General features: G+C 41.2%; 1 protein-coding gene across 1 annotated transcript in view; it reads left to right on the forward strand.

Moving 5' to 3' along the window:
* The window catches only part of stg1 (stargazin-like protein), a 246,516-nt gene extending 219,622 nt beyond the window's left edge, over positions 1 to 26,894 (forward strand). The window contains exons 6-8 of the mRNA XM_073979640.1: positions 10,519 to 10,904; positions 16,671 to 18,034; positions 25,610 to 26,894. Of these exons, the coding sequence (XP_073835741.1) occupies positions 10,519 to 10,904; positions 16,671 to 18,034; positions 25,610 to 26,829 (2,970 nt within the window). The 3' untranslated portion in view covers positions 26,830 to 26,894. The remainder of the gene's footprint in view (positions 1 to 10,518; positions 10,905 to 16,670; positions 18,035 to 25,609) is intronic.
* Positions 26,895 to 27,357: the final 463 nt, after the last annotated feature.

Consider the following 27,357-nt stretch of genomic DNA (forward strand, 5'->3'; position numbering starts at 1 on the left):
AGACTGACTCGTCTTTATGAGAAGATCCGATGTTTTTCTTTGAGCACACCTTATATAAAACGACTAGGCCTTAACGAGCAGACCAACTGGTCTTTAAAGAGGCATCGAACTGTTCTATCAGAAGAACTAGTTGCTTTCTATTAGAAGGCGATCTGGACTTTTATAACAAAACTAACTGGTTTCTATGAGAAGACAAACTGGTGTTCTTTGTGAAGGAAAATGATCTTCTACGAGAAGATAAACTGCTCTTCTATGAGAAGTTAACTGATCCTTTAGGAGAAGTCCAACAACGTCTCTGAAGAGACCATCTGGCCTTTTGTGAGATGACAAAGCAGCCTTCAATGAGCAGACTAATTGGTCTTCTATTAGAAGAAGGTTTTCTATAAAAATATTTCCTTTTTATATCCTCAGCACTTATGGTAACGAGGTATATACACTTTCAAACGGGCAAAATATGCCTCATCGAAATAATGGTTTTAGACCCCAAGTATGTTTTGACGGAATGTGTTTCAGGCAATTTGGAGTTGATTTAGCAATGTCCGTCCGTCTGTCTGTCTGGCTGGTGCGCACGATAACTCTTGAAGGGAGTAACCGATTTGGTCCATACTTTGCACATCGTGAAATGTCTACCAAACTTAGATGATGTTCCAATATGGTCTCAATCGGTCCACTCCTTCTGGTACCTACAACACAAAATTTCGGAAAAGTTCAGTTTAGGACCTGCTCCCGATCGCTTTGTTGTTTTGTTGTAGCACCTTGTATTCACTGCCTCCATACGACGGTTTAAGTTTTATCAGGGCCAAGTCCATACTTTCTGAGAAAATAGCCTGAAAGGTACAAAAAACCCTATGACACAGTGTTTAGTGGTTGGATCGCAAGATAACTCTCGAACGGGTCTGCCGATTCGGTCCATAATGTGGCCTTAGTAATATTTTGTGCAAGCTTAGTTTAAGTTCGAAGATAAGCCATATCGGTTCACTCCTTCAGGTACCTCCCCAAAAGAGTTCAAATATGTTCGCAAAAATTGTGCGCACGATATTTCTTGAAGGGAAGGACCGATTTGGTCCGTACTTTACGCATCCTAATATATCTACCGGATATAGATCAGGTTTGAATATGGACTATATTTGCCATTCCTTCGGTTACGTCCCACACAAAATTTCCAATAAGTTCACTTTAAGGCCTGGTCTTGGCTAACTTTGATTTCTGTTGAAGCAACTTGTAATCGCTGTCTCAATTGCAACGTTAAAGGTTTTTTCAGTGGGAAGTCCATACTTCTGGGAAAAACAACTACGGCACCATATGTAGTAGCTGCAGAGAACAACAACTCTCGAACTGATAAACCGATTTGGTCCAAAATTTGGCCTTCGTCATATTTTGCCCAAACTTAGTTTAACTTCTAAAAATCCCATATCGGTCTTCTCTTTAGGATACCTCCTCGACAAAAGTTCGACATTTGTTTCCAAGTGCAGTTTAGGGTCTCTTCGGAGATCCTTTGGAAATTTATACCGACGATGTTTTTTACAGCCATATTATGTTTTCCGTGGACAAGTCCATGTTTCCTGGCATACTGGTCCAACAGGTGTACGATAACCAATTGCAAAGACTAGTGGGCTTAGGCTTTAAAAATAAGATCCACTTCCGTAATGCACTATGTCGGTCCATTCCATCCTCCTCAGAACTTTTGAAATCCTAATCCACATTTTGTTCGGCAAGTTCAAATGCTCAAAAGTGCAGCAAAATTCTGAAAAGACCCTAAATACATTCGAAAGTTCCAATTCACATAGGCTGAGGGTATATCTCTGTCCGCAAAGCCGACTGATACTTTTTTACTTGTTTTAAGTGAGGACTAACTGGATTTCTAAAAGAAGACCAACTGATATTCTATGAGAAGACAAAATGATTTTCTATGAGAAGATCAACTGGTCTTCTAAGAGAAGATCTACTATTCTTGCAAGAGAATACCAAGTGGTTTCCTTTAAAAATACCAACTGGTATTCCATAAGAATGAGAAGACCAGTTGCTACTCTACTGGTCTTCTATGTCAAGATCAACTGGTCTTCTATGCGAAGACAAACTAGACCTCAATGAAAAGACCAATTGGACTTCTATGAGTGACCATCAATAAGAAGATCCAACATGTCTTCTCTAAGAAGACCAAATTGTCTTCTATGAGAAGGCTAACAATTTTAATACGAAACAATACCAGTTAGTGTGAGCTACAACGAGAAAATCAATTGCTATTCTATTCTATTCTATTCTATCAACTGTTGTTCTATGAGAAGATCAACTGCTCTTATATGAAAAGACCAACTGGTCTTCTTTGAGAAATCCAACCATCTTCTGTGAGTAGACTAATGACCCTAGGAGATGAGCGAACACACAATTTTGTTTACATTCACAGGATTATCACTTGGAAGACATGCGAGTGGGTTTAGGTGGGTCGTTAAACAGATGCAGCATATCGTGCAGTACTATCAATTAGGGCCTAATTTAGATTGATTTTAATTTAGTTAAGACCACTCTTGTTTGGCTCGGCATCTGGTATTTGTCTGCTGCTATGGATGGGTGGTATGCGAGTATGCCTGTTTGATCTAGCGGCTCCCTTTTCTTCCTTCTCTCCAGAGCATGAAGATTTCTGTGGGTATTGAAGGTCTTCGATAGGTCGAAAGTCACAATGACTGTTAGGTGGCACGGCCCGTTTTGGTTCAGTCCTAGCCAGATATGTGTGGATATGGCATATGATGCTTCTGTAGTACTGCGCCTTTTACGAAATCCATGCTGATGTTGGCAGCTGGGAAACTGCTTCTCATCATGGGGAGGAGTAGTGTCTCCAATATCAACACAACTGACGACAGAATGGATATCGGACTGTACGATTCTCCGTTGCTGGATTTCGTGCATGGCTGTAGTAGCTGAAACACCTAACAACTTTTTAGGATTCCGGTATGGGTGCCTAACAAAAAAATTAAGGACACTTATCAAATACTCAGCTCCGCTTTCATCAAGTTACTTGAACATTGCCATAGAGATTCCGAGTAGATCCAACGCTATGGATGATTTCGCGTTTCGGATGATATCTGCAACATCGGTCATGTTAAATTGTGGTGGAATCTCTTCGGCTTCGAAGGCTCTTATACGGCGTAGCACACTTCTCTTCGCCCTATCACTTCCCTGGTGCTCTATAATTTGCTGATTCAAATAACACGTGCAGCTCATAGAATCTGTCCCTGTTACGCTGCTGAAGCTAACAGTTATATCATCCTTTTTTCGATATTAAAGAGCGATTTAACCGTTGTCAACAATTTACTAAATCCTGTGCCAATGTTTACTTCAATTGGTCTAACAACATTTTCTGCTTACGCTCGCCTAGGATTCGTACGACGAATCTCAGCACTCCAATTTTCATCTACTGAATAACTCGAGGGACAGGACAGCTCTCTTAAGCGGTGATTGGTAAATTTTATAACCCTTGTTTATTATCTCTCAAGGTTAAGTAAATGTTTGCGGTCACAGATTATGAAGTTGGGTGGTCTGTTAACGGAAATTATGATAGGAAGATGATCCGCGCCAAGGAAAATTAAAGGTTGCCAGGAAATATCCTGGGAAGTTTTTGCGGATTTTGAAACAAAATGCAAAGCCAAGAAAAAATCGCTGGAGGGATTTCTAAAAAATCGAGGTCAAAATTTAGTTTTATTTAAGGGGTTTCGAGATTTAGCTTGGAAACCGCAAATCCTATCGAAATAGAGCTGAAAAACATGCTGTAGCTGTGAAAATTCTCTACAAGATTGGCATTCGTAATTTTTTTCTAGGTTGTACCATTTTCGAGATATATAAGTTTAAGTTGTGAAATTTCAGTCATGACATTGTTTTGTCAGGAGACGATACAGTCAATGCGTTGTCCTAATTTGAACTTCTATATCTCAATAGCGGTAAAACCTACGAAATTATTATAAAGGTCAATCATGTAGAGAATTTTCATAGCTGCAACATTTTCTTTAGTCCCGTTTCGATAGGACTTCCGGTTTCCAAGCAAAATCGTGAAAACCTAACCTAAAAATGTCTACTTGAATCGCGATTTATGTAAAAGCGCTCCGGCGATTGTTTTCTTTTATGATTTTTCTCATTTATGAACATTGTAGTTTCATAATCCGTAAAAACTTCCATTTAAATTTGATTCAAGAGCACCGTGACTGCTTTTAAAAAGATCAACAGCGAAAAGCGAACTTTGCCTCGATTCGAAGAAAAGAAATTAAACTTTTTACAAATAAGTTAATATACTTCGACCTAAACCTACTTTGCTTTACTGGTTATGCCACACTCTCTTTTCGTACAGCTTCCTCTCTATACCAATGATAACCAATCTCATTACAACGAAACTTTAACAAACTGTCGTCCATTCTTGTTGACCATTTCCTTTTTGATGGTCCTATCGTCGGTCAGTATGCCAGAGTTTAGTTCTGTATTATATCCGTTGCTTCGTCGTCGGGTTAAGTATGAAATTAAGTTAAAAGTTTTTTTTTTCATATTATACTTACAGTTTTCACTTGACTTCAAAGCAAGTTATCCTGATTTTTGTTCCGTTTTACTTGTTTTTTGTCAGTAAGTTGCTCAAACATAAATTGAAATCTTTTTTCTTAAATTTAGCTGCGATTATTTTATTCGACTTTTTATTTTGGGCAAAGCAGTCAACGAAATTAGGTGGTGGATTATTATGGTTTCGGTTAGAGACAAAAAGGAAATGAATGTTTGATATTTGTTTTGATACATTCAAAAATATGAGTTATTTAAGAAACGTTTTGGTCATCCCATAACAAATAAAAAATAATAAAAATTAAAAGAGGATAGGATATTATTAATGCATCAGCTCACACACCAATTTCAAAAAGAAAGGATTACCAATGCTACTAAATTGAATATGTTTTGTGAATACTTTATTAGGAGAGTGTGGTTATAAATAACACCGTCCGACAGCCAAAATTACACATGAAGCTGAAATTTCAAAGTCAAAGGACAACATTTTTCAAAAAAACTATTTAAATACTTGTACTCATCGCACGATGCTGTTGTTGGCGTCATAATAAAGATGAGAATATTGGCTTAATATAATAATTTTCATTTATGGCGATTAAGGATAATAAGGACATCAAAAATCTCCTTGAAAAATTAAATACTAAAAAATCCTTTGAAAATATCCTGCAATTGTTTTCAAAAAAAATATATATATGTTAATATGCTTTATGTAGTGCAACACTTCCCGAAATTTCAATATCCTAGCTTTGTAAGTTATATTTTTTAATAAATATTTACATGAAATTCTTCAAAGAAATCAAAACATTTTATTCTGTACCATTGTGCGACAAGAATAAAATAAAATAAAATAAAATTTACACCGCAGCATAATAGAAGACCAGAAATAAAAAGCAGTATGTTTTCAAACCACAAAAGTGGAATTGATGGGGAAAAGCGCCGAGACTCGTATCTTCTTATTTTTGGTCGTCTATCATGCTGCGGTGTCGGAATTTGGCTTGTACATATTTTTATACCCTACACCACTATGTGGGGAGGGTATTATATGTTGGTTTTGCCCAAAAGCTTGTAATTCATCGAAAAAATGGTCGTAGACCCATACTTATATATACCAAAATGATTGTCTCGAAGAGCTGAGGCGATCTGGCCGTCCGTCCGTCAGTCAGTCCATCTAAACCTTGTAATCATGCTACAGGTCGCAATTTTGATCGGATCGTCAAGTGGAGAAAAAGTCTACGTATTTTTCCAAAGCAAATATCTTCCATAAGGGGTATACCAAAAGCCTGCTAATGAAAGTAGAAAATATCACCTTTCTTGCGATGTAAAGGAGGTTGTCGTATATGGTCAAACAACGAAGATATCGCAATAGCCGCAAATTAAACCCAACTTTTCACTTTTGCGATTTTGGTTATAATGACGAGTATCACAGCTTTGGTTGGCGACTTTCCAAAAACAAAGTCTGACTATGAAAGTAGCAAATCCCATCTTTACAACGATGTAAAACAGGTTGGCGTAGGTGGCCAAATAACGGAGATATCGCAATATTCGGTAATACATCCCATTTTTCCATTTTTTTTTTGTAATCACGCTACAGGTCGCAATTTTGATGGGATCCTCACGAAATTTTGGGGGTTATTGAGGGTCCTACAGAGGAAGAAGCCTATTGGTTTTGGTGAAAGTCGGATAATATTCAGGGGTCGGAATGGGCAAAAAGCCTATTTGAAGAAAAAGTCAACGTTTTCTATAAGGGGTATATCAAAAGCAAATCCTGCTGATGAAGGCAGAAAATATCACATTTGCCACGATGTAACGTAGGTTGTCGTAGGTGGTCAAACAACGAAGATATCGCAATAACCGCTAATAGAACACAACTTTTCATTTCTGCGATTTTAATAATAATGACGAATATCACAGCATTTGCTGGGGACCTTCCCAAAGCAAAGTCTGACTATGAAAGTAGAAAATCCCATCATTACAATGATGTAAAGCAAGTTGGCGTAGGTGGCCAAATAACGGAGATAACGCAGTAGTCAGTAATACATCCCATTTTTTTTTTTTTTTTTTTTTTGTAATCACGCTTCACGTCGCAATTTTGATTGGATCATCACGTGGGTGTTAATGGGAGCCCCACAGAGAAAAAAAAACCTATTGATTTTAGTAATGGTCGGATATTACTCAGGGGTCAGAATTTAAAAAGAAACTTATGTGGAGAACAGGCCAACGTTTTATTTCAAAGCGAATAGCTCTCTTCTGTAAGAGGTATACTTACTTAGCTGGCCCATTACAGAACATTTGTTCCATAGACCGAACTAAGAAAAGATCTCCAATTCTCTCTATTTTTAGCTTCGCTTTCTGGAATACCGCGCCTTTTCATTTCTTCATCCACTTGTATCCTCCATCGAAGCTTAGGCCTGCCGATTCTGCGTGCATGTATTTATACGCCTTTTTAGCGAGTTCATCATCGCTCATTCTTATGATATGGCCTAGCCAACGCAATCGTTGCATCTCGATACGTTTAACCATATTCATGTCTTTGTATAGCTGATATAGCTCGTGGTTCATACGACGTCGATATTCACCGTCAACGCAAATCGGCCCGTAGATCTTTCGAAGAATTTTCCTCTCAAACACACCGAGCTCTGCCTTATCTGCTTGCGCAAGTACCCATGCTTCGGAGCCATACATTAGCACGGGTAGTATCAGCGTTTTGTATATTGTTTTTAAATTGCTTACTTAAACCATAGTAGCATTTGTTGGCCAATACAATTCTTCTTCTTATTTTACAACTGATGTTGTTTGTTGTGTTTATGGCAGTGCCGAGGTAGACGAAGTCTTTAACTTCCTCAAAATTATATGTACCAACTTCCAGAGTTTGTCCGAGCTCTATGGACGCTTTGCGCGTCGACACCATCAATTTGGTCTTTTCGCCGTTTACCGCCAGACCCACTTTCGCAGATTCTGCTTCGACCTTCCTAAAGGTACCAGTTACTTTATTTACTGATCGTCCCATGATGTTTATGTCATCAGCATAAGCAAGTAACATGTGGCTATTGGTGTAAATTGTGCCATTTCTTTTGACATTTGCACCTCGTATTACCTTTTCCAGCAAAATGTTGAAACCCAGCAAAAATCTTCATTACAAACCTCCTTTCCCACCCATTATTTTAACAAGGGCATGTCGCGCGAAATCTCTGGTTATTTTGTAACCACTGAAATAAGTAGTCAGAATCTACTCAGTACCTAGTATCAGTTAAAGTCATTTTACAAAGCCGGATGAGCTTTGCGGGGATACCAAATTCAGACATTGCATGGAATACATTTGACCGCAGGGGACTGTCGAATGCTGCTTTATTATCGACAAAAAGGTGATATGTGTTGATCTGCATCTCTTGTGTCTTCTCCAGGATTTGGCGCAGAGTAAATATTTGGTCAATGGTGGACTTGCCAGGTCTAAAGCCACATTGGTATGGTCCAATTATTTCGTTGACCATTGGTTTTAGTCCTTCGCAGAATATCCCTGCCACTATCTCATAGGCAATAGGGAGAAGACTTATGTCCCTATAATTGGAGCATACAGTCTTATCTCCTTTCTTGTGGACGGGACACAGGATGCTCAGGTGCCAATCGTCTGGTACGCGTTCTTCTTGCCAGATGGTGCTAACTAGCTGATGCATACACCTTATCAGCGTGTCGCCTCCGGTTTTAAACAGCTCGGCTGGTAAGCCATCGGCTCCTGCTGCCTTATTATTCTTTAGCCGGTTTATTGCTGTCTTTACCTCATCTTGGCCGGCTGGTATATACCATCTTCTGGGATTGGATCTGTGGTATCTTCGTCGACTTCGCTACTATTGGATACCAGCAGATTGGAGAAATGTTCCTTCCATATCCTGAGCACACTATTTGTATCTGTTACCAGATTACCTTGCTGGTCTCTACAGGTGGATGTGCCTTTACCAAAGTCATCTGTTTGATGTTTCACTCTTTGGTAGAATTTTCGGACTTCATTCTGGCTCCTGTACATCTCGATTTTTTCACACTCCCGCTTTTCATTTCTCTATTTTTCTTGCGGAAAAGACGTTTCTCTTCTCTCCTTTTCTCCCGATATCTATCTCGTGCGCTACGCGTTGCTACTGATTGTAAAGTAGCTCTATATATCGCATTTTTCTCTTCGGTAGCAGCACGACACTCCTGGTCATACCATGAATTCCTTTGTGGAGGTATCTGGCATCCAAGTATGGATTTTGCGGCTGTTTGCATGGAGTGGGCAATATGTTGCCATTGTGTTGTTATGTTATCGGGACAAGGAGTGCTCGCATTAAGCAATTGGGCTAGTTGAGTGGAATATGCTGTGGCTATCTGTTGTGTTTGCAGCCTATCGATGTCCAACTTACGTGTTGTATCTGTTGGTGCTTTATTTGGAACGTTTACGTACCTTTGCTGTAACAAGATAGTGGTCCGAATCAATGTTTGCGCCACGGAACGATCGTACATCCAACACGCTCGATGAATGTCTTCCATCTATCACAACATGATCAATTTGATTACTTGTTCTTTGATCTGGAGACCGCCAGGTGCCCTTATGAATATCGAGATGATTAAATCTGGTACTGCTAACTACCATGTTTTATGCAACTGCAAAGTCTATCAACCTCATACCATTGTCAGATGTTTTACTGTGGAGACTGATATTCCCGACTGTTGGGCCAAAGATATTCTCCTTTCCAATTTTGACATTAAAATCGCCTAGAATAATTTTAATGTCATGGGCAGGGCAACGGTCATACGTTTCTTCTAAGCCCTCGTAAAATATATCTTTGGTCTGTTCGTCCTTTTCTTCAGTGGGAGCATGAGCGCAAATAAAGCCGATGTTGAAGAATTTAGTTTTTATTCGTCCTTTAAACGTTTGCGGCGTTCGTCAACTTTAGAGGGGTTCGTTTTTCTTTTCTTTCGTTTTTTCATAGTAGGCTGTTCTTTCTAGGGGAGGGTTACTAACCCGATGCCCAAACCCAAGTTTTTACCGTTCTTATGGGTGAACGCGCGGCACATGTTAGCTCACTACCTTTAACGGGTGTTAAAGGCAGTTCCACAGGTGACACCACGGGGAGGTCAGTGTCCACTTGAGATAAATCCTGGGCTTTGCCTTGGTATCTTCCACTCCTTCGTCACCCTTGTTATAATGTTATAAAACCAATATTCACTTCTTTAATATGACACCAACAACAGCATCGTGCGATAAGTAGAAGATGCTAAAAGAGTTCAGGTTTTTACTGAAAAATCATCATTTCAAAAACTGAAAGCCAAGCCCTTCGCCGGGATGAAATCATGATATTGGTAGCGATCAGTAAATTTTGCAAGCTCTCAGTGTGTTAACATTACTTTATGTAAAGAAAGAAATGATGAAGTTTAGGCAATGGGGGAATACTCAGTATTTAAATATTTTTTTTTTTTTTAATTTTGTCTTTTGAAATTTTAATGTCCTTTAAACGGTCAACAGGATGAGAAAACGAAAAATCTGAAGTGTCATTTTACTCAATTTTTCTATAGTTTGAGACGTTTCTAGTCCGGTTTATGTGTAACGAAATTTTTAGAAAATTGTCGGACGGTGTAACGCTAGCAAAACTTTATGACGTACATCAACTAAATAACGAAGTAATGTAAGCAATTAACTTTTTGCATTACGAGTAAATAAATTGAAATCTTTTTTTTTTTTTTTTGTTTTCTTAAATTTAGTTGCGATTATTTTATTCGACCTTTCATTTGGTGGATTATTATGGTTATTGGTTAGTCCCAATTTACATTAGGCGAGTTTACTTGCGGCAATTGTCAGTTTGATGGAGAGAGAGGTGAGGCATATGGTAACCCTTTGCCTCTCAGCCCCCTCTCTCACCTACTGACAATTGCCGCAAGTAAACTCGCCTAATGTAAATTGGGACTTAGAAACAAAAAAAGTAAATAAAATAATTTCGATTTATTTTCCTCACTTTCCAGCGCCTACCTTGCTTCAGTATTTCCAATCTGCAGGAGAAAATACGTGAAGGTGAAAATCGTCAAAAGCGTCAAAAACAGAAAAGCAACAAAAACACATATAAAAGTTATAAACATGAGCTGGATAAAAAGCCCATTGACCGCAAACGTCATGCGCAGCAGAATAAAAAGCGGCAAGTTCGTGCACAAGAATTGGAATTGGATTCAAAGAAACTGCTTAAGAATATGACACAAATGGGTCGAATTGAAGCTGTTGCCGCTGTGGCAGCCACGGGACGGCGTGCCATGACCGATATGTTGGATAGAAGAGCAGATGCACCATCGTTAGCATGCCGAAAACATCCAAATGGCTTGGGATCAACAATGTTTTTGAATGAATTGGAAAGAAGGTAAGTAATTCACACTTAAAATCCGCAAAAATATTTAAGAAAAAATATTTTGTTTTTATTTATTGTTTGTAACATAAACCGGTTTATGTGGCCATAACATGGGAAGTGTCAAATGTGACCCCTAGAATTTTGTTGCAATTTGTGCTCGGAATTCTGCTACACTCGACCACGACATTCAACTCACGTCCAAACTGCTCTGTCCATGTGGTGAACAGAGTGACTGTAGATTTTGTGGCGAAAATCTGCACATTCCTCGAATGGAAAAAGGTGGTAAGATCGGTTAAATAGTTGTTCAGTCTCTCACAGATATCATCAGGATAGGTACCCGACGTCAAGATCGTACAATCATTAACATACGTTACGATCTCAATGCCGTCTGGAGGGGGTGGAATACAGGAGAGGTAGAGGCTGAACAGTTCCGGAGATATCACCCCACCTTGGAGAACTCCCTGTTTCACTATACTGGGTTCGGACTTTTTGTTCCTGAATTTCACGTACGACTGGCGACAACACATATAATTGATTATTCAACGTTTCAAGTTTGGCCGGAGGGTTGTCTGATCTATGTCTTCATGGAGTACCTGATAGTATCAAAGGCTTTTGATAAGTTAGGTCCCACCATTACTAGTTGTGCTGCTTACGGAATCCATGCTGATGATCGGCACTGGATAGCTATTTCTGACACTGGGGAGGACTAAGGCCTTAAGGGTCTTTGCTACAGGCGACAAAAGCGAAATCGGCCTGTACAATTCACTTTAGCTGGCATCCTTGCCTGGCTTCAGTAGCGGGACCACTCTACCCATTTTCCAGACTTTGGGAACAATTAAAGTGGCTACTTCTCTCCCGGCTCATCCAGCTGTTTCAGCGTAACCATGGAGTTTCCATCAGGGCCCAACGCTTTGGATGATTTAGCGTTTCTGATGACATTCGCAACATCATCCATTGCAAACTGTGGTGGTTCATCCTCGGTAGGAAAAGATCTGATGCGACATAGTACTCTTCTCTTCGACCTGTCATCACAGGGGTGCTCGACAAACTGTCGATTGAAACAACTTGCGCACCTCTTCGGGTCAGTCAACGTAAGGTTGCCAAACGTGACTGAGGTCAAAATTCACTTATTCCGGCTTCAATGTTGCAACTCTTCAGATGATTCAACTAGAGTTGGGCAATCTCGTTCAATTGAACGATCCAGATCACTGTCCTCGTTCAAAAACGAATGAGTAACATCATAAAAACCAACGTGTGAAATTAAGTATACGCAGTTTTGTCAAAGAAACTACCACTGATCCGGATCGTTCAATTGAACGAGATTGCCCAACTCTAGATTCAACCACTTGTTCCGCTTATGCTCGCCGACCAGCCTGTTAACTTCCAGTGTCAGCTCCCTGACTCTGGCGTCATTGTGGTTGGTTCGACGAAGCTCATCACACTCATTTGCCAACCCCGTCGCCTCTGCTCGGAAATTTGGTCTTACTTTGGATATCCGACTAGCAGGTATATGGCGAGCGGCTGTAGCTGTAATGATGTCTCGGAACGTCCTTTCCGCTACCCGAACGTCAGAAGGATTGGGCAGTTCTCTGAAGCGGCGATTGGTGAACTCTCTAAAACCCGGTCAATCAGCTTTCTTATGATTGACGAATGTGTGGCGTTCAGAGGTGATGAAATCGTGTGGTCAGGTAAATGACGGGTTGACAGGTAACGTCATTTGTCAGAACAGTTGACACGATGGTTATGTCTGGCGCACTCTCAGTAACCGAGCAAAACGTAGAGCTATCAATCGACTCAGCCAACGCTGTACCCCTCTGGTCGATCCCGAGGGCCAAATGCCACATCTCATGGTGTACATTAAAGTCCCCCAGGACCAGATGTTTATGACCTTTCCAATGCTTGCTAATGTTAGTCCTGTAATCTAAGGTACAGCTAATTCTTGCCGGAATCTATACGTTCTGCAACTCTATCTCGGCAGTACCACATGTGACTGCTACCCACATACATTCCATATACGGGTCATTAGAGTTCAGCGAGATAGGTCTGTATTGAACATACTGGTTCAAAAGGAAAGCTTATCCCCACCTCCACTTCTGGTGCGATCCTTACTCAATACGTTGTAACCATCCGTACGCTCTACGCTGTAGTTGTTGTTCAGCTTGGTTTCCTGGCCTGCCGCGACTTTGATATTCTTCCGATTCATAAATTCCACTATTTCGTCGACCTTACCTCCGAGTCCTTTGCAATTAAATTGCAAAAAGGATGTATTTCCTGGGATTAGAACAAAAACGGCTGGTGTTAAATGCAGCGAGCGCGGTTGCTGTTGAGGGGACTGCGGGGGAGTTTCGTAATCTGATGACGACTCACTGGGGGATGTGTTCGCGCAGCATGCAGCAACATAGTCCCTGTCGTAGTCCCTCGCGTAGACTAGTCCAGAGCAACCCCTTTGATGCACCCACTCCTGGCATCTATTGAATCCCACCGAAGATTGTATATGGGTGAAGATGAAGATGGGATGTGACAAACCGAGTATAAATATATTGGTCCTGACTTTTTCTCTGTCCCGGCATGGACCAAAAGAATCCGGAGGGGGCATTCCGGGATATGCTGCTCTCAGTACAGAAAAACGAAACAAATAGAATAAAATGTACACTGAGGTGGCAGCCGGAACTCTGATGTTGTGTTGTTCCGGGTCAAGCCGGTAAGAGAGAACCCGCTGCCGTGGGATTTTAACTATATCGGTACCCTCCTTCGGTTATCTGCCACACAAATTTTCAGAAAAGTGTAGTATAAGACCTCCTCTCGAATAGTTTTGATTTTTTTGTAACAACTTGTATTTGCTGCCCCCATTACAACGGTGCAAATATTTTCAAGGGAAAGTTCATACTTCCAGAGAAAATGGCCCGAAAGCTGTACAACTCCGCTATGGCGCAATATGTAGTGGATGGAGGCCACGATAACCCTCGAACGGCATCCGATTGGGTCCAAAATTTGGCAGCCGTAATTTTAGCTTGTGTTCTAAGGTGGGCCATACCGGTCCACTCCTTTGGGCACCTCCCCACAAAAGTTCAAAAATGTTCGGTAAAATTGTGTGACCGATAACTCTCAAAGGAAGCAATCGATTTGATTCGTATATCGTAATAATACATAGATCTGGTTCGAATATGGACTATATATGCATGTCAACTGCTTCGCGTACCTCCCACACCAAATTTCGGAAAAGTGCAAGTTAGTACCTCCTCTCGAATAATTTTGATTTTTCTTGCAACATGTTGCACTGAAGGCCCCTATTACGATGGTGCAAGTTTTTTCAGTGGCAAGTCCATACTTCTTGAAAAAATTACCGGAAAACTTAAAAAAAACGCTTACGGCCAGCATGTGTAGTGGCTGGAGCGCACGACATCTATGGAACCAAATAGCGCGTTGGTCCATATAGTAATATTTCTTTGAATATTAGATGAAATTCGAAGGTAGTGATTATAGGTCCACTCCTTCCGGTACCTCCTCCACAAAAGTTCGAAAATATTCGCTAACAAGTAAAAAAGTATCAGTCTGCTTTGCCGACAGAGATATACCCTCAGCCTATGTGAATTTAAACTTTTATCTACGGACAGATCGGCACAATTGTTGAACTTTTGTGAGGGAGGTGCCATAAAGAAAAGATCAATATCGGCCCTTTTAGAAGTTAAACTAAATTTGGACAAAATATTAGGAGATTCTAAGTTTGGACCAAGAACTATGGACTTTTTCTCAAGAAGTATGGACATGCCCCTGAAAAGATTTTACCGTCGTAATTGACACAGTGAATGCAAGTTACTTCAACAGAAATAAAAGTGATTCGAGATCAGGTCTAAAGTGAACTTATCCGAAATTGTGTGTGGAAGGTACCCGAAGGAGTGGACAAATATAGTCCATATTCAAACCTGATATACATCTGGTAGATATTTTAGGATGTGCAAAGTATGGACCAAATCGGTCAACCCCTCCAAGAGTTTTCCGACCATTTTTAAACTTTTGTGGGGGAGGTGCATGAAGGAGTGGACCGATAAGGCTTATCTTCGAACTTAAATTAAATTTGGACTAAATATTACGAAGGCCAAATTTTGGACCGAATCGTTCGAGAGTTATCTTGCGCTCCAACCACTACACATGGTGTCACAGGGGTTTTTTGCAGCTTTCAGGCTATTTTCTCAGGAAGTATGGACTTGCCCCAGATGAAACTTGTACCGTCGTATGGGGGCGGTAAATACAAGTTACTACAACAAAAAATTAAAGCGATTGGAGAGCAGGTCCTAAACTGAACATTACCGAAATTTTGTGTGGAAGGTACCCGAAGGAGTGGACCAATTGGGTCCATATTGGAACCTGATCTAAGTCTGGTAGACTTTTCACGATGTGCAAAGTATCGTTTCTCCCTTCAAGAGTTATCGTGCGCACAAATTTTCCGAACATTTTCGAACTTTTGTGGGGAGGTACCGGAAGGAGTGGTACGTTATAACCCATATTCGAACTTTAACTAAGTTTGGACAAAATACTACGTAAGCCAAATTTTGGACCGAATCGGTTGATCTATTCGAGAGTTATCGTGCTCTCCAGCCAACCAACCAGCCAGACAGACAAACAGACGGACGGACATGGCTAAATAAACTCCAAATTGTCAGAAACGGATTTCGTCCAAACATACTTGAGGTCTAAAACCATTATTTCGATGAGGCACATTTTGCCCGTATGAAAGTGTATATACCCTCATTAGCATAAATGCTGAGGGTATAATAAGGTATGTGCGATATCTCGTAACCGGAGCAACCGATTTGGTCCAACTTTGGATCTCGAAATATGTTGTTGTATGTTCAAAAGTGGGCCCTATCGGTCCACTCCTTGGGTACCTACCAAACAAATGTTCAACATTGTTTAAGTGCGGCTAAGGGTCTCTTCGCGTTCTTTTAGAAATTTTTACCCAAGGTACTCCCCGTTTCAGCGATATTGTGTTATTCGTAGACAAGTCCATGTTTCACGATATAATGGTACAAAAGCTCTAAAATATATGGTACCTCCCACGTAAAACTTTTGAGCCTTAATCTAAATCCATATTTTTCATACGTCCAGGCTGTGGCTATAGATCTGACGGCAAGGTTGATTGATACATTTCTACTTGTTTTAATGGTGGGTTAATATAAACCCAAAATGTTATCGTTGAATATTGGATATTCGTCAATCCAGGGATCCTATGCACACGAATATTTACTTCGAGAATCTCCCCACAGGGATCTGTCCAGGATTGCTTAGTTGTTTTACAATTATATCGAATGGCATTCTACAATACGCAATCAATGCTTCCCATAGAGATCAACTATATTTCCCTCAACGCCGGAAGATAATGGTTCTACAGACCCTAAAAAAATGTATAATTGCTATGAGGACAGTTTCCTCCTTTGCAGCATTTTCAACTGTTAACTTTGGAGATAAAGGTAATAACAGTACTATAGTCACTTTTCATCCTTCTTCGACTTCGAAATATTCCGTAGTTACGTCTCTCGTTCACCAATAATCCTTCTATATCAACTTAAAGGTATCACAGTGCTCTACATCCTTGTAACAAAAAAAAAAAAAAAAATAAAACCTAACCTAGAATACAAAATACAAACATAATTGTCAAAAACGAAATATTGACCTTTTACATGAATGAAGATTTAATATATGTATGTATGTCTGTTAGTTGAATTACATTTGCAATTATTTATCTTGATTTTCTTTTCTGCTCTCTTTTATCCATTACAGATACTACTTTGAAAAGAATTCCGACCAAGCACCAGCAGGAGCAATGTCGAATAAGTGTAATTTGCACTCGAAAAATTTGGCAAAATCTCTAAATGAACTTTATTTGGAATCTACACTCCCACCACCACCACCTTCTGCAATACGCATGGGAGCTGGTGCTGGATTCCAGTTGCAACAACAAAGGCAACGCCATCAAAATCAACATCGTTCTCAATATCAGCTACAAATCCAAACATTGCCACGACCGCCACAACAATTTAGCGATACACCGCAAGAGTTTCCTTTAACGCGCAGTGTTTCCACAACAACGGAGATTTATGCCACCCACAATGTCAGTTTTGCCGGTGATTTAAGTGAGAAGGCGACAACCGCCAGCAACAACAAAACTTCCTTGCAGGAACAAAAGAATTCCGGTGGTGGTGGCGGTTCGAGTTCGAGCAATCGAAGACGTAGTGTGGCAACAAACACAAGATTTACAAACAGCGATACCGAGGCTCAAGCAAATGTTGCTCTTGGCACTGAAAGTAGTGGCAATCAACAACAGCAACAAAAACAACATGACAACAAGAAAAACTTGCACAATAAACGACAGCAACACCAGCAACAACAATATGGTGGTAAAATCAGCTACAAGTTTGATGAACAGCAACAACAACAGCAACACCAACGTGCAGGCCATCACACTGTCCATCGGAATAATGGCAATGTTGACGTTGAGAATGATGATGTTGACCACAATAACGATGACGACGACGAGGACCCAGCCAATGAAGAGAATGACAATGATGATGCTGATGAAGAAGAACAGCCCCAAAAACTGTGTGGTCTTAAAAGGGGTATACGCAAAACCAAAGATGAACTTTTCGAAGAGTTTTGCAAACGGGCTGGCGTACGTCCAAAACCCAAGAATATCTACTACATTGAGAATGATGAAGAGGAAGAAGACGATACAGCAGGTCTGGCAGAGGATGATACAAGTCATAGACGAGACATGAATGCGGTTACGGGTAGTGGTGGAATGAATCACAAAATATTTCGATCGAAAAATAACATACGCAACAGCAACACCACTATGGCGAACCAAAATCCCTTGGATGGCCGCAGGAAACTTCATGACAGACTAAGTGAATACCGTGCCGGTGCAAATGACAGCGGCAGTAGCAGTCGCAGTGGAAAAACTCGAGAAAATAATCACATTTTTATGACGGGTGAGGCAGCCGAAGGAGACATGGTCGTCGTCGATGATGATGCTGCTGATGATGATGATACCGACGGCATGCTTGGCGTTCATGCTGAGGATGAAAACGATGAGCATGGCTTTAAGAAATTGACCGAGAATGAAGACCATTTATATGTGATTGATGGTAAGTGGATATAATATAGAAAAACAGGGAAGATGTTGGAAGGAGGTGGTGGATTGAATTGAAAGTTTTCTTTAAAGCATTTTTCAGTTTTATGCACCACTTATTTGTCTGGACTGCTGCAAGCCATTATGCACTCCTCCTTATCCCCTTGTGTACGCATTAGAAACTATTTGGTAATGGGTGTTTTGAAACAAGGGACCACAAGACTAATGTGTTGGATGTTCTAGAACACCATATCAATTGGAAACTAGAACAAGTTCGGATATTAGTAACTATTGGAAATTCGTTGAAGACTTCTGTTCGATGCTGGAATCTATTGAGAGTAGGAGGAACAATTTGCAGAATTAGTTTACTTCTAAATGTGCGATAGGTTTCTCCTTTTTAAACCCCAAAATAAAAATATGGGAGTATCCGTCCATCCTTCCGTCTTTCCGTATAAACTTTGTAATCACGGTACAGATCGCAATTTTGATAGGATTTTCACGATATTTTAATGGAACCACCCAGACAGGAAGATGTTGGTGGTGGTAAGATAAGTTAGCTCACATCTAGGGACCGGAATGGACAAAACAACTTCTGCGGGGAAAAAGTTTACGTTTTAGCATTAAGCGAATTTCTCCGCTTCTATTAGGGGTATTCTAAAGGAAAAACCCAATAATGAAAGTAGAAAATTTCAACTTTACAAAGATGGAAAGTAGGTTGTTTTTGATTTCTACAAGCTGCGACAAAACAGCTCCCAACGAGTCATCAGAATAAAAGATTCCCCGACAGTCCACCCAATATCAATCCCCGCCAATTAGCCGGAAGTGTCACTGTTCGCTAGATATAACCATTGTTTCTTCTGGTGTTGTTTCTTTTGGATCAGAGCACCTCCCTATAATTGTCGCCATTAGCAGATTGTCACTTTTAAAAGCCGCTCATTCATCAATCATGAGAAAGCTAATTGGCCTAGTTTCAGAGAGGCAAAAGTGGTGGGCCGCGGAGGTGAGCAAGTTATCTTAATCGATTACATATCGACCTGCCGAGAAGGAACTACAACAAAATGGATGCCATTATGAACCACAATATGTTCTGATTTTCGGGTAGTGGAAAGGACGTTCCGAGACATCATCACTGCTGCAGCCGCTCGCCATATCCCTGCTGGTCGAATACCCGAAGTAAGACCAAACTTCCCAGCAGAGGCGACGGGATTAGCAAATGAGCGTGATGAGCTTCGCCGAACCAACCCCAATGACCCAAGAGTGAGGGAGATGGCACTGGAAGTTAACAGGCTGGTCGGCGAGCACAAGCGGAACAAGTGGTTAAATCATCTGAAGAGTTGCAACATTGGAGCCGGTATAGGTGAATTGTGGGTAACGGTTAAGTCCCTCTCGAACCCTGGAAGAAGGGATGATAGGACCTCAGTCACGTTTGGCGACGTTACGTTGACTGACCCGAAGAGGTGCGCAAGTTATTTCAATCGACAGTTTTTCGAGCACCCCGAGAGTGACAGGGCGACGAGAAGAGTATTACGTCGCATCAGATCTCTTCCTGCCGAGGAGGAACCACCACAGTTTACAATGGATGATGTTGCCAATGTCATCAGCAACGCTAAATCATCTAAAGCGTTGGGCCCTGATGGAATTTCCATGGTAATGCTGAAGCAGCTGGATGAGCCGGGAGTGGAGTATCTCACTAAAGTTCTCAACTTGTCGCTATCCATGCTCATTGTTCACGAAATCTGGAAAATGGGTGGTCCCACTACGGAAGCCCGGCAAAAGTGAATCGTACAGGCCGATTTCGCTTTTATCGCCCGTAGCAAAGACCCTTGAGGCCTTAAGGCCTGCGTACATAAGCTGCCTTGCCTGCATAACTTGCTTACTTCTGATAAAAGAATAAAAAAGAAAAGGGCAACCCAGTTCGAAATTTTCTCGGCCTTCTTTATTCATTTGTTTTTATTATGTCAAAAATGAAGCAAGAACGCAAGGCAATCAGGCAGAGCAGCTTATATACGCAGACCTTTAGTCCTCCAAAGTATCAGAAATAGCTATCAAGTTGCCGATCATCAGCATGGATTCTGTAAGCAGCACAGCACGACAACTGCTCTGCCCGCCATTACCGCACATATTTGTCAAGGACTCAACCAGAGACGGCCGTGCGATATAACAGTGATGGTGGCGCTTGACTTATCAAAAGCCTTTGATACAGTCAGGCACTCCACGCTGTTTGAGGACATTGAGCAGACAACCCTCCGGCCAAGCTTGAAACGTTGGATAGTCAATTATATGTGTGGACGCCAGTCGTACATGGAATTCAGGAACAAGAAGTCCAAACCCCGTAGAGTGAAACAGGGAGTTCCCCAAGGTGGGGTGATATCTCCGGAACTGTTTAACCTCTACCTCTCCTGTATTCCGCCCCCTCCAGACGGCATCGATATCGTAACGAATGCGGATGATTGCACGATCCTGGCGTCGGGTACCTATCCTGATGACATCTGTGAGAGACCGAACCACTATTTAACTGATCTTACCACCTTTTTCCATTCGAGGAATATGCAGATTTCCGCCACAAAATCAACAGTCACTCTGTTCACTCGGACAGCGCTATTTGGAAGAGAATTGAATGTCGTGGTCGACGGTAGCAAAATTCCGACCACAAACTGCCCCAAAATTTTAGGGGTCACATTCGACACTACTTTCACGCCGTGCGCGCACGCCACAGCTATCTGCGACAAACTGAAAAGTAGGAACAAGGTCCCTAGCCGGCAGCACTTGCGGTGCAGATAAAGAAACCTTGTTGGCCACATATAACGCGATAGGTCGGTCTGTGGTAAGCTATGCGGCGCCAGTCTGGTCCCCTAGATGATGTGATACGAATTGGAAAAAAAACTCAAACTTGCCAGAATGCCGCCCTGAGAACAGCAACAGGGTGCCTCCTCAAATCTTCAGTGGATCATCTACATGAGGAGGCAGTAAAGCAACACAATGACATGCTTTCGTTGCAGTACCTGCTTGGATGTTACCGTGTGAGCCATCCCAATCACCATCTTCTGGGTGGGCCCGGCACATACAGGCAGATCAGGAAGGATATCCATGCTCTAGAAGAAGAGGTCCAACGATACAGGAGAGAACCCCTAGATCAACAAGCGTATCAAGCAGGTTTAAATAGTATTCACACGGATGCAGTTGCCAAGGCCTTAAGCAGTTATAGTGTGAATAAAGTCCTCGAAATACATCAACCATCTATTGCAGCTGAGGAGCGTCAGCTGCCACGACAAACTAGTGTAGTTTTGGCTCAACTAAGGTCGGGATATTATAGTCGCCTAAATTCTTATTGGGCGGAAATCGACCGCGCCGTGCAAAACATCTGCCCAGTACGTGGCATGGGCCCGCACGACACAAAACACCTTTTCAACTGCCCAGCCAACCCTACTCATCTAACAACAGAGGATCTGTGGTTACATCCCATCGAAGCAGCCACTTTCCTGGAACTGGAGATAGACCCAGAGCCAGATTGAACAAAAGAACGAACATACAAACATAATAACAAACACTGTTACAACAACAACAACAAAATCATCTAAGGCGTTAGACCCTGACCCATCCAAGATAGAGCTTAAAAAGCTGCATAAAGTGGAAGTTGAGTATCACACCAAAGTTCAAAGCATGTCGCTAGCCAAGCACATCGTAAACGAAGTATGGAAAGAGGGCAGGGTGGTCCCGCTACTAAACCCAAAGGTGAATCATACAAACGATTTTACTTTTATAGCCTTATCAAATACTCTAGACGCTTCTTCCGTATCATCAGTAACCGGTAATAAATAGAGTTCCCTGAGCGTGATGGGGTCAAGAAAAGTCTGCTACGCCGTACAAGAACCCTTTTAGCTGAGGAGTATTTGACAAGTGTCCTCAATTTATCGCTAGGTGCTCATATTGTACTAGAAGCCTGGAAAGTTTGCAATGTGCCCAGCTACTGAAAGCTAGCATAGACGAATCGTACTAGCCGATTTCCCTTCTGTCGTTAGTAGTGTAGATCCCAGAACCACTACTCCCATAGTATGAAAAGAACTGTTTCCAAGTTGCCCAACATAGGTGTGTATTCCGGAAAAATATCCACCCATATCAATCTTGGAGTAAACCAGAACGGGCCGTGCGACCGAACAGTCGTGTTGGCTCTTGACCTCTCGATGATTTTTAATACTGTAAACCATGTCAAGCTGTTCGAAGAGGACACGTGTCTGAAACGTTGAAAAGCAACTATATTTAAAATAAGACGTCTAAGACCCGTAAACTTAAGCAGGGAGTTCCCTCCACCTTTCTCAAATTCCACACCATCCATACGACATTGAGATCGTAATGTCGGCGGATTATTGTACGATCATGTCGTCGGCTCGTTTATTGCAGTCCTTCTATCTAAGGAAGTGCTCACCTCCTGGCCGGCTGAAATGAGGCTCCTACTGATCGATGGTGGTATGTAACGACAGCATGTTTAAGTCGTCCACGCAAGCCACAGCTATTTGGGACAATACCAGATGTAGGAACAATGTTCTTATGTCGATGGACGGCAGCACATCTTACAAATTAATAGACCAGTCTGTGATAAGCTATGCGGCACCAGTGTGGTAGCAAAAGTTAGCGTTACGCAGTGGAAGAATATTCAAACTTGCCAAAATGCCGCCCTAAGGACTGCAACAGGGTGTGCAGCTTTTATTGGTGCATCGGAACAACAAGATGTTGTCGATGCTGTCAGTATCTGCTTGGGAGTAATCGCCGTGAGCATCTCTACCACAATCTTGTGGACAGACTTCCCCCACCCAGGCACGTCAGGAGGCATTTTTTTCATGATCAACGATCCAATCAGTCAGGCTTGGATAGCAGTCATGCTGATGCAGTGGCACAGGCCCAAACATACAGCGACAACCTCCATCCATCGCAAGAGAAGAACGTGAGCTGCCAAGGCAAACACAAGTGGTTTTAGACCTATTAAAATCCGGAAGATGCAGCCGCTTTAATTTGTATTGGGTCCGAATTAACAGCAAATATATCCCGAAGAACACTAAGGCCTAAATCTGTTCCGTTTGCAGGATCCGCATCCACCACATTTCAGCATCGGTGAGATGTAATGGATGTAGGGAATGGATACACTTTCTAGGCTGCTATGGTCTTAGCATCTATATGACTTCTGGTGATTATCTTTGTCGGAATACTAGAGACCCCGCAACAGCAACAAAAGCACGTCGTTCATGCAGCTAAATTGCAAAGGTTTCCACAACAAAGTCAGCGAAATTGTAGACTTTATGAGTCGAAGAAACATCATCGGCCCTCAATTCAGTTAACAAAGATGTCGCTTGCAACACTGTAATGGTTACAGCGATTTGCGGAGGGGTAGTACAGGAAGCGGAGGAGGAGGACTAGCCAGGACCAGTCCGTGTGGTACTGACATATGTATGTCGCTTGAGCTTGACCTTATTAACCCATACATGGAATTATTAGTTAGCTTTTGGAGGGCAATAACCGTCTAGTGCGAGGGGACTACAATGGTCATCATGAGCTTTAGCATTCCGTACTGGTAGCTCCATATTTTTCACTGTGAACGAAGACGCTCGCACGTGTTGCTACAATAACAGTAACCAAGGGTTATGTTTTTTTCCAATACCTAGAGATTGAAATGATAATGAACCTAAGACGGTGTAACATATTTCACTGGTCCAATGTTTCTCACAATAGCTTATGGAGCTACTGATGATTTCCGGTTCAGACAGACTCGATGTAGAGGCATTACTTGCATGTAGTTTCGTTGTGGGGCATTGGACGGCGTGGAGGTATTGAAATTAAATTATGTGGTATTATCCATCAGGTTATAATTCACCACGTTTCTACAATCATTGACAACATAGACATACATGCCTACCATAGGGAAGGGTGACCGGTAGGGATATGAGCCAAATTATTATCCAGACAGGGGTTTTTGGGCCACCACGGCTTATTTGTTATTCGCGCCCATTAAAGAGGCGGAGTTTTCGTTTATAACTACATATGACAAAATCTAAAAGTCTCAAATCTCTGCGGCCATTTATATATAGCCCACACAAAATAAATATCGCTTAGAACGACATGTCGGTTATAGCGACCGATTCCATCGGTCCCTTGACCATCGCTATAAGTCCCGATCCAAACTAGGGTGAATTTCATTAAAAAAAATTTCACGAAATATGCGTTTCTAGGTCGAGTTCCATAGTAAAAAGAAAAAAACATTGAAAAAAACTACAAGCCAAAATCCGGGGGCTCGATTTTTACCGTAGACATAATGTCTATTAGACTTTTTTGCTCAGTAAAATCCCAAGAATCAGAACCTCCAGGCGCCAACTTACATTTTTTTCCTTCCATACAATTCGCTCCGGTCTAGTGTACGTCCTTCCGCCCATTATAAATTGTAGTCAAACTTCCGGCCGCACCATTGAAGCAATCATGAAGAAATTAAAATAACGTTATATTTTATCACGAGTCATATCTCTTTGTTGCTGCTGGAAATGGTGTTTTAAAAGTTTATTTGTCCATCGATGTTGTCATAGATTTTTTTTTATTCAGCCAACGAAATCAATTTAGTTTAGCTTTCGAACTCTTTTAGGGTATTTTAGAAAATAATAAAAATGAAAACTTCTTGGAAGTAGCAGAGTATCTCATAATAGCTCAACAATGCGAAAAAGTTGTTTCATTTTTATTGGAAATACATTAAACGCTTCTCGTTTCCACTTTTTGATAGCAGCAGCAATCACTTTACTTACCCGCAAGGACATTGTCGACTTGAAAGCCATTTATCATTGAATTTTTGTGTATAGTTTAGAGTTCGATACTTGGTTCTTTTGGCGAGCCGCTCGCCAGTGGTTAGCAAAGTTTATAAATTGTCTCTGAAATTGTTGTGCCAAATAATAAAAGAGTATCTTCCGTATCATTGAATGGGACATAAATAGAACGTCAATTATAATAACAAGGGAATGAGAAGGAGAAGGGCGTGTCTTAAAATAACTTCCAGTGGAAATGAGACTCAATTCAATATTAGCTATTGTTGTTGTAGAAGCATAGGTTTGATGCTTAGATGGCAGCCACTGGTCGAAACGCTTTTGCTTTAGGGTCAATACGCTACAAAGAACCCGTTGTTGTAGAATTGCTTCAATATATTTAGTTATATGTTTAATTGCTTCAATATAGTTATATATCACAAGAATCAAAACATTTGAGAAATACTAACGTCAGGCAGTTGGAATACGTAATTCCCAACAGATATTATATCCCATTTGTCAATTTTGTTAATATTATTACTACCAATAAATCGAACTGCACTCAGGTGCCAACATTTGATTGACACAGATATAGAACCAGATACACCTCGTTCTGTAAAATAATAAACATCTCATTTTTACGGACTTCAAGCCTTCACCTGTTTCACAGATTTAACTTTCAACAGATGTAAAGTCCGGCTGACGAATTTTTAAGCGCGGACACATTTATTTACCTACCGAAAAATTATAATTATATTTCTTCATAGCATAGTGAACATTTTAAATTCATTTTCGCGTTCTTTTGTTTCTCTTTTCAGATAACATCCATTTATTGCCACCATCATCGGCTGCCCTACACAACAACGGACGACGTGCCTCTATGTATGTTGAACCCAATCATATGAGACGTCTTAACTCGAATTTGTCACTACATGCCCTCTATACACCCCTGCCTATGCCGAAAGCCCTTTATGACTTTGAAAGCTCTCATGGTGTCGCAGCAAATAACGATTATGCCGGCTCGGCATTTCCTTTGACACATGGCAATGCAACGGCGGCACATCATTTTATGACTCGTGATGTCTATGGTGGTTCACAGAATCGCTTACATCACCATCCCGATTATCAACAACAGCAACTGATGTATCAAAGCCGTACCACATTGCCGAGGGCTTTGGTGAAACGCAGTACCGATTCACAGGATAGTATAGCGTCAGCGTTAAGTACCAGCCAATTGCATAATATTTACAGTTCAAGCCAACAACGTTTGACAAATCTTATGATGCAACATCAACAACAACAGCAGCAACATTTACAGCAACAACAACAATTGCAACAGTTGCAACCACAACATCGTTATTTAAGCCTTTCAAGGGAACAGGATGTCTATAGTTCACGTTATGGCCTACACAAGTCAAATGAAGAATTAAACGGACATTTTGTCCAACAGCAACAACAACAGCAGTCCATGTATTTGCAGCCACCTCATCAAATACAGTATACGCAACAACATCCGCATGCACCTTTATCCTCCTCGTTGAAACAACAACCACCACAGCAGCAGCCAGTTGTCCAGTGGCCAACTGCCATACCTTCTTCACCCTCCAATTTTCGTTTGTATAACATGGGTGCTGGTGGTGTGGGTAGTGGTCCCACAGCGACTGTTGTTTCCTCTCAAAATTCCAATCATGCTGTATTAACACGCTCCCAAAGCGGAGGTGGTAATGGCACAGCTGGAGGTCATGGTCCCTCAAAATTCCAAAGAGCTTATGCCTTCGATGAACAACGTCGGCCAAGTGTTATGGTTGCTGCTAGTGGTGGTGATGCATTCGATTTGGATGAAATTGAAAGAGAAAGGCGACGTTCACATGCCAGCCTATATGCCGGAATGGGAATTGTTAACGGTAGTCCAACTGTTAAAACAAATGGCGGCATTGGTACAGGATCTACGGGAATTGGTATGGGGCAGCAATTGCAGGCCAAATCCACTGGTCATCATCGCGACCATTATGATATGATAAATGGTACAGCTGTGTAAGGCACATAAATTAGAGGTCGTCGAGTGGATGTTCTCAAGGTTTCCTAGAGACCAGAAAAAACAAAGGAGCAGAATAATGCATTTAAATGAACCGCTATTGGTACTTAACGGAACAACATTTTAAAAAACCAACAGAAATCCTAAACACAACCCTTGAAAGTAAAATTTAACTTAACTCCCCCTCCCCAAAAATAGTTTTAATTAAAACACATATTGTACACTGCCATTAGTTTTAAGTTGAAAAACAAAAATCCTGCGAGCATTATATGTAGAATGAGTAACGGAACAAAACAAAGAACATCACCAAATTTATGAAATTCTTTTCCTTGGTTTATTTAAAATTAAAATTTGTGGTTTTGTTTGGAATTTCCATTCGAACAAATGAAATCATCAAAGCTTACATTCTGAAGTCACGCTCATCATAAATAAATTGTATAGCTTTCTCCCCTCTACCTCTACCAACAGCCGACTACAAAAAAAACTCAGCAACAGATACATTTATCCAGCATTCATAAAGGATTCGTCAGC

This window comes from Musca autumnalis, unplaced genomic scaffold (assembly GCF_047663935.1).
Source record: "Musca autumnalis isolate F117 unplaced genomic scaffold, ASM4766393v1 scaffold_3, whole genome shotgun sequence".
Lineage (NCBI taxonomy): Eukaryota > Metazoa > Arthropoda > Insecta > Diptera > Muscidae > Musca > Musca autumnalis.